General features: G+C 39.9%; 1 protein-coding gene across 1 annotated transcript; it reads left to right on the top strand.

The window, feature by feature from the left end:
- Nucleotides 1-6,656: 6,656 nt before the first annotated feature.
- On the top strand, nt 6,657-8,620 carry LOC310891719 (uncharacterized protein C6orf52). Its single transcript, XM_083853961.1, has 3 exons — nt 6,657-6,846; nt 7,373-7,418; nt 8,237-8,620. Exons 1-3 carry the CDS (start codon nt 6,787-6,789, stop codon nt 8,371-8,373), a joined length of 243 nt encoding a protein of 80 aa, XP_083710087.1. The 5' UTR covers nt 6,657-6,786; the 3' UTR covers nt 8,374-8,620.

Below are 8,620 nucleotides of genomic sequence, written 5' to 3'. Positions count from 1 at the left end.
TGCAATAACAACTTTTTCTGCAGGTAAAGAGACTTCTAAACAAGCATCGTACTGGCAATCTGATACATGTGACCCTTTTCTGCAAAACAAAGACATAAAGGACAAATGTGTAACTTGTCAAGCTACTAAAGCGTCAACAGTTGAGAGTATGAAACAGACAGTAAGTTCAAGTCAATGCGACACCTCAAAGCCAGCAGCGCCCCCAGCAGGGATGCTGGGCTTTGGAGACAAATTCAAAACAGTACCTGGAACGTGGGATTGTGATACATGTCTTGTCCAAAACAAACCGGAAGCTACAAAATGTATAGCATGTGAGACACCAAAACCTGGAACGGGAGTAATGCCTGCTCTGACATGACCAGTGGTCACAGACAGCTCGGTGACAGTGACATCCTCCTCGAGCAGCACTGACACAACAGCCACTCTGGGCTTTGGAGACAAATTTAAGAAGGCGAAAGGCTCTTGGGACTGTGGAATATGCCTTGTACCAAATAAGACGGAAGATAACAAATGTGTAGCCTGTCAGTCTGAGAAACCAGGTATGGTCCTTTTTTTCCTGTTGTTTCCATCCTAGCCTCTGTGAATCTTGTACAGAATAAAAGTACGTTGCATATATGGAATATTTTAAGCAACACGATTCCCAGGTACGGTTGATGGGTTAGCGGCTGTCTGCAGGATTGGTTTACAGGCACTTCAGAGGTCTCAGCCCAGGTTCCAGCCTGTCGCATAAATTGAACTGATTGTGAAATGTATTAGTACGGAGCTGGATCAATGCAGATACCCCCAGCTTTGCAGCTGGTGAGGGAAGATGGCTGAAGTGGGTGACTTAATTTAAAAACAACATAGTGATTTTTCACTGGCGAAAATGAGAACTCCATAGAAAGAGTTAAAAATGACTGCGTTTTTCTCTTTCAAAAAATAAGTAAAAAAAATTACAGAATGTGTCCAAAATGCCTCTACTCACCGTTTGTATGTAATTGAGGGGAGATGTGAAGCCAGATTTCAAGACAGTGTAGTCTTAACTAGTCTTAAGCTAAAGCAGAGAGATGCCTATGAAGGTCAGTGGTAGGCTTCAAGAAAGCGAGTGACCCGCTGGGTAACTTCTTCAGGGCAGTACTGGGTTGTTTCCCATTGTGTGTGACCGTAATTGATTTTGAGCGTGGTTGTATTGTTTTTAAAATACGATTCTAATTCTAACTTTGACTCTAAATGTCATTTAACATGCCATTACATCGAAAAACACCTGTGCAAATATATCGTGGAAGAAACAAATTAAGATGGACTAGACCGGGCTTTTGTATTCATCCTGTGCGGTAAGACTGAAATTTCCTGAGGTAAGATAATGGATTTCAGACAGAGTTGATTCTCTTGGACTTCCAACCTCTGAGCGGTCAGTCGGCATCTTTGTCTGAGGCTCTTGCCATTGCAAGGAGGAATTTTGGAAATGAGGGGTTTACTGTGACCATGGTGCAGTGAATTGCACGGTTACGTTGCACTTGTCAAGAGGAAGAGCGATGCAAGTAATACTAGGATAAAAGTTTTCTGCGTGTGCTGTGGAAGGGAAGAGCCATTCTTGTCTTTCCGGTTTTGAATTTGAAGCGTTATCTTCTGCTTCTCTCTTAAAAGGCACCTTTTTTTTAAAAGGCACCTGTCAGGCCTCTTTATGGAGGTTACACTGTCGTCAACAGCAGCAGAAGCTTGTGTGCTGAACAGAGTTGTGTGTTGTTTGGAAGCTTTGAGTTCCACTCTGTTTTTTTTGTTTGTTTGTTTGTTTCTTTGTGGGTTTTTGGTGGCTTTTATTTTTTTCAGGGGCGGGGGGGGGGAGTTGCGGAGTAGTTTTGAACATTTCTGTGGGATTTGACAAATCAGATTTAAAAGTTAATGCTCATTTTATAGTTCATGTTCAAACAGGATGGTTAACTGTCTTGTTTGTCTCACAGAGGGTCCAACACCTGTGACCAGTAGCAGTGCATCTGCATTTTCTGCTCCTTCTGGAGAATTTCTGGATTTAGACAAATTCAAGAAGCCCGAAGGAAGCTGGGATTGGGAGACCTGCTTGGTTCAAAACAAAGCAGAGGCCACGAAGTGTGTAGCCTGTGAAAGTGCAAAGCCAAGCACCAAAGCAGAGCTCAAAGGTAATCCTTAATGATTAAAACGAGGATGCATATTCTGTGATTTATTTTTTGGTTTGCTCTGATTTTTTTTATTTTCTTACCTGTTAAGCACAATTATTTTTTCCTTTGAGGTGTGGCAAAATTATTCGTTTTTCCTGTAGGAATATTGCCTAGATAACATCTGTTTCCACACTTTTCCCCAAGAATAAGTTTATCCTTTTTAGAGAAAAGCTTTCATTAATGACGTGCTTGTTCTTTACATGCCCTACACGTTGTTCATTTGGAGTTCAGACTAAAAACATGATCTTTCAAAGAAGTTCGTATACTTTTTAAAGCCAGGTGGTGGGCAGAAAACACAATTGTGAAAAGTTTTATGTAGAGAGGAAGCATGGGGTTTTCTTGTTTGTTTTACTGTTTGGTGGGTTGTTTTTTAAACAGTTTTGACTGGAAAGATCAGGACTAGAATGTAGTTCAAACCTTCATGTACTTCAGGTAAACAGAATATCTTTTGTCTTCACTTGTGCGCTTATGTCCATCAAGTAAGACCTCTGAAACCATACTAGAAAAAATCTGCGGGATTTGATATGTTCATGTACTAGAGCTTTAGAAAAAGTTTAATTCCTATATGCAGCATGTCTTCTGTCCTGGTTATTGATACGTACGCAATTAGTAGCAATCCCTTTTTTGATCTCAACACTAGGTTTAGACAAAAAATTGCGACACCTTAAGGAACCTGTCCTGCATCTCATACAAGCACAGAAGTTGTAGTGTCTCAATGCTAGCAGTACAGTTGGTGGTAAAATCTTTAGTAGGGTGAAATAGAGGCCTCACACTTTTCAGAGAAAAAAAGAGATGAGAGAGAGTATCTTATTCCCACGTACTTGCAACTATGCTGCAGAGTGTACTGCTGTTACTCTAGTGCTACAAAGGTCCAAAAATCACTGAACAGTTATTAGCCAGTTTTGTATTCCTTTAATTTGTTGAAAGACTGCAGTAGAGGATTGAAGTTTTTATTGAGGATCACTGTGTGGAAAAATTCTGATTGTTAAATGTCATTTGTATGACTTAAGAACCGCGTTTTGGAGTACAGAATTCAGTATTAATTCCAGAAGGGGTAAGGGGAAGGACATTAGCTAGTAATCCCGAACAAAAGCAGTGTATAGAGCTATACTGATTTTAATCGCAGTATTCTTACAGTTGGTCTGTTACTGAATAGATATGTTTTGGGGAGATATGGTGGCCAGGGAGGCGTGTGTGTTTGTGTGCTTCCTCTTCTAGTTAAGGTTCTGGGGTTTGGTTTAGTCAGGAAAATTCGATGAGGCACCTTGTGTAAAAGGAAATGTTAACCAGCATTTTTCAACACGGTGTAGTCCCTTAAAAGTGTCATAGATGAAAAGAGGCCATAAACGCTGGGGGAAAAAGTTAGTGGGAAACTGAGAGCAGGATCACATTCAGTAGTGAGAGAGCAGCAGCCTAGGGAAAGCTGATGAATGACTGTAACAGATAGTTCTATTTTAAGTGTAAAACAACACTCAGTACTTTATAATGGTGGTCTTACCAGAGGGTTCTTCTCCATGGCTCCTAAAAGCACGTCTTGAAGGCATTCGAGTGCAGTGAACTTAAGCTGTAAGAGTTGGGCTGGTAAGCTTGGCCTGATTTGAAGCTGTAGGCACGGGGCTATAATTTCTGAACAGGCTACAAAAGAAACTGTACCACTGTGCTTTTCAGTGCTCCGTTTAGCAAAGCCATCAAATTGTTGCAGGCAATTGATGTTGTTCTTCTAAGAGCACCTGAAAGATATTTTTGTTTGAAGAGTTCAGAGGTACCGGTTAATACTGGTTCAGATAATTACAGCCAGCTCTTGGTGTTTGTGACCAATAAAGTTTGTGGCTCCAAAAGGAGTGGGTTAGTGCTAACTGATTAACTGCTGTATATGCAGAAATATGGAATCTGATTACTTACGCAGAGAGCACTTAAAATGTATTGTTTTGCTGGCTCTCAGTGAGTTGCATCTTAATGCTACCAAGGAATAAGCTTTTTGCTCCTGGCCCAAGTTTTTTAATTTGGTGAAAGCCTTTTCTGTGCACGTGCACATGCCAGAGAGGTTGCTTAAGTAATAGAAGCTATAGTAGCTGCTATCTTCTGTTTTTTGTAGAAGACAGAAACTGAATTCGTTAGCTTTGTAACTGTTATGCATACCAGAATTGGTTTTCTCCCTTTTGAAAATAGTAGAGGGTATGCCTATGTCAGATTTGGTGAGCAAGGTGATCAGATGAGGGCACTGCAAGACTGCCAGAACGCACCAGGTCTGGGGGGAAAAGGAATCCGGCTGAGCATAGGAATTTCTAAAAGGTAACCAAGGAGTTGTGCATTGATACAGTTATTCTAAATAATCGGATTCTTGTAGCTCTGCCTTTGGAAAGTCTGTGGCCCTTGCTGTAGTGGCTGTACACAGGATGCAGTCTACAAAACCAGAAATGCAGAAGTCCTATGTTTTGACTCCCTGGATTCATCAACCTGCTTCAGGATGGCTGGGGGAATCCAACTGTTAAGTCTAGCCAGACAGCGCAACTTGGGCTTAGCTGCCATTGTAACCAGCCTTGTTTCTCAACAGTAGCAAAGCTGAATGCATTGGAAAATATTTTCAGGTTTGGGCCTGTATAAGGTAGAAGGGACAAGAAGTGGTTTTATATGCTAGGGAGTTCTTGTTCTTAGAGCTTTCCCTCTAGTTTGAGAGAAGCACATAACTAGTTTTACAGTGGGTTGACAGGAAAGAAGTGGGGGGGAAAAATGGGAACGCAGGGAGAAAGCCAAAGGCGTTATTACTAGAACAGGTTTAGAATGCTATTCTTTGCTTTTCATGAGCTTAGGGCAATGGGGAGTTTAAAGCTTAGCACTTCCTGAGAGGGTTTCTTACTCTACCGGCTCAGTTCTATCACTTATTTAAGGCAATTCAGGTCTCTGAACGGTTAAAGAATTGATACCAAATTTGATGAACTCTGATCCAGGATACTGACAAAACAGGACTTCATATAAACAATTTCAGTATGTTCATGAGGTTAGCTTGTGTGTTCTGTTAAATAGTAAAAAATGACACTTCTGTTTCTGTTTACCTAGCATAATTCTGCAAATGTTGCCTCCTTCTGCTTTAGAATGGAAATGCTCTTCTCCAAGAGAGCACTGTCCAAACTTCTTTGCCAAAATTTTTTGATTAAATTAATATTGTTTTATTTTGAAAACAAGAATAAGCCACAAACATGTTTTCTTGCTTCGGCTATCCAGAAGAACGTCAACAGTATTTTCAGATTTTCCTTCCCTACACAACTGTATGTAGGAAGAGTGCAGTTGGAAGCAGAAGACCTAAGATGATGTATCTTCTGTTTGTTTACTACAGTAACAAGACAATGGATTACCTCTTTATTAGAACTTGTGTAGCTTTGCAGTATTGAAACAAATGTAGGTATTAAAATACACATCAGTAATACGTTTCTGAATGGCTGAGTACCGTGCTCTCTTAGCATTGAAATACCCAGCCATTGGATTAGTTTGTCCCTCATGTTTGCTTAGTTTGGAAGCTATTTCAGAATGCCTTCAGCTTGTATTCTTCCCCAAAAGCATAGAACTCACTTCTCTGCATCCCCAATTCAAGTCAGAGAAACTGGGCACTGCAGACACAGGAGGTCTGCCTGTACAGAATCAGTGAAGACAAGTCTAAACAGCGGATTTTTTTGAATATGCAGCTGGGTTATCTGAATGTTCTTTATGCAGTGTACCTCAGTTTTAGTACAGATAGCACTTGTCTTGGTTCTTGTCATTAGTCTGAAGCTGCCCCTGAGAAAATCTTGAAAGGGAAAGTAGTGAAAGCTAATCAGCTGGCCCTTTCTTCTTAAGAACCAGCGTATTTTGTAATTCTCCCACTAATAATAAGGCGTCATGCTGGAGAATCGCGATTGTGTTGTTAAGCAAGACTGACTTCACCTGAGCGGTATAGTTGGCAGCTGTTGAATGTTTAATGGACTTTAAACAAACAAAAAAACTGAGCAGGTGGAGGTAGACATGGCAAACTGACAGGCAGCGTCAGATGCTTTTTTGAAATGGATAATCTGACTCCATTCACTTCTTTCTGGAAATAAGATCTAGTAATTAACCAAACAAAAGATAGAAGGGTTAAGACTGCATCTTTAAAGCAGCTGTGCTTGATAAATGTCTCTGGTCTTAAATCAATCTTTAGCAAAGCACAGAGACTTAGCAGCAGCTTGCTTATGCCAACGCTAAAAATACTTGATGTGTACAGGTAACCATGTCAAGGCTCTGGAGTTAATCCATGAGAACAATTCCTTCTGGTATTGGCAAAGGTGAGGATGCTTGCTTCTATAGAAATGAGGTTTTGAGCTGTGACTTAAGCTGTCACTTAGGTGACTGTTTAGGAAAGCTTCCTTTTAAGCTTTGAAGTATGTAAGCTGACAAATTGTTTAAGTTCAGAACTGGGTTTACAGTCTCTTGTTCTCTGACTGTATGCAACTTCTCATGTTTCAGACTGAAAGCAGAATTGCAGCGGTACCAGTCATACAACTATAATGCTTATTGCCAAGATTACCAGAACTACCACTCGCAGAGGAGTTACGATGCTTACGCTGACTACAACTACAGCTCCTATGCTCCCTATGACAGCATGCAAGCTGTTGGAGACTGCTCTTTAGGAGATTCTTTAATGGCTCCAGCTGTTTTTGAGGTAAAGATAGTGCACGCTTGCTGTAAAGAAAATATTTCACAGATAATACGTTGTACAGATTTGTGTGAATCAGCAAAAAGAATCCGAAGTTGAAAACATGCTTTCTGCTTAGTGTGAAGTTAAAAGAGCAGATTCCATTCAGAGGTGTTTGTATTTAAGTGCTTAAATAGTAAATCCATAGAATTAGTGATTTATACACCATTATTTGTTCACGCATACCAAAGAATGGTTTTGACAGCATAATTGCGTACGCTTCTTCTGTTCCTGTTCTTCTGATTTGCTTTGCTTAAAGCAAATTAAACAGTTGTTGTAAGTGGTCTTATCGTGGTCAATGTATTAGTTGTGACCTCCGGAAGTCCCTTCCAACCTGTACTGCAATATTGGCTTTCTTCTAAAAATAAGTAGATAAAATGCCATCTATCCTTGTAGTTGTAGGAAGAAGGAATGGATTGAGACTGCAGCACTTTGAATCTGTGATGCTTTCTGAAATGAGTTATGATTAAACTTAGCCTTTTCTGTCTTTCAGGAATCTTCAGTTATGACTGCAATCGGTGATGACCTAATTACTGACGGTAATAAGGGTTCTATCATTGTCACTTGAGTTTAGCCATCCTTGTGCCTTTTAACAATACAAGCCAACCTCTACTGGATGAAGAACATCTTGAAAGTTCAGCTGAGGTCAAACCTCTGTGGGGTTGATCTGCAATCAGCTGGGGTTTTAAAGCTGATACAGCATACACTGACCGCATCAAGTAAAACGGGACACTGTCAATGCTTCGCAGCAGGTTTCTTGTACCTGTGCCTTCATTCCCATTTGAAAATGGTCTAAGACAGAATTTTGTTCTTTGTATTGGTTCCGCTAAACAGATTTTATATTAGAAACTCAGTAATATGCAAAAGCTTTGTTCTCCACCCTGAGGTAAAAGCTTATGTTGCAGATTCCAAAAGGAGGATTCAGCTTGCACTTACAAATACGGTACAAAACATATTTGTGTCCTGGAAGGTTTGCAAAGTTCCTCACGTGGAGGCATTTTGTGTTAGTGTTTAGAAACTATCCTATGTAACGTGTATTGCCGTAGAAGTGAATTAAATGACTCTTGGGAGGGTTTCATGGCTGATTATCCTTAAACGTTATCTTTACTATCTTAAACATTGTCTTTGTCTTTATCTTGAAAGACAATTCTAGTCCCAGCCTTCTAATATACAAATTCCCAAAAGTTGGAGTTGTGAGGCTCAAAATTTTAGAGGACTAAATACCTCACTAAAATTAGTAGATCTAATAGCTTATTACACTTAGCTTAAAATACATTTTGTTAGCCATTTCACGTGAAGTTTTTTTGTGCGCATGCCTCTGATTTGATACTTGGACTTACCAGGCTTTTATTTTCAGATCCACAGCTCTACTTGGATGTTGATGAAATGAACAGACAATTCACGGAGACAAGCGAAGAACTCTACGATTCACTCATGAATTGTCACTGGCAACCTCTGGATACGGTCACTTCTGAAATCCCCTCTGCTATTTAAGTGTCTTCTAGAGCATGACCGTTAGGACCAAAGTGCTAAAACTACATTTCTTCTACATTATTCTAGCTCATAAGTTTTAAAGCACAATGATAGGTTGGGTTTTTTTTGCTATGCTTTTGACAGTTTCTGTAATCTTTTTGTTCATCACTCTCTTGGAGCACCATGAAGTCATGTAAATATTCGAGAAATGTAAAGAGGTAAATGGGGTCTAAAGATAGACTTGCCTGTGTAAATAAAAAATTTGTTT

The sequence above is a fragment of the Anser anser genome (genome assembly GCF_964211835.1).
Source record: "Anser anser genome assembly, contig: HAP1_SCAFFOLD_71, whole genome shotgun sequence".
In the NCBI taxonomy this organism is placed as follows: domain Eukaryota; kingdom Metazoa; phylum Chordata; class Aves; order Anseriformes; family Anatidae; genus Anser; species Anser anser.
Note: the sequence above shows the minus strand (reverse complement) of the source record. Positions and strands in the feature narration are given on the sequence as shown.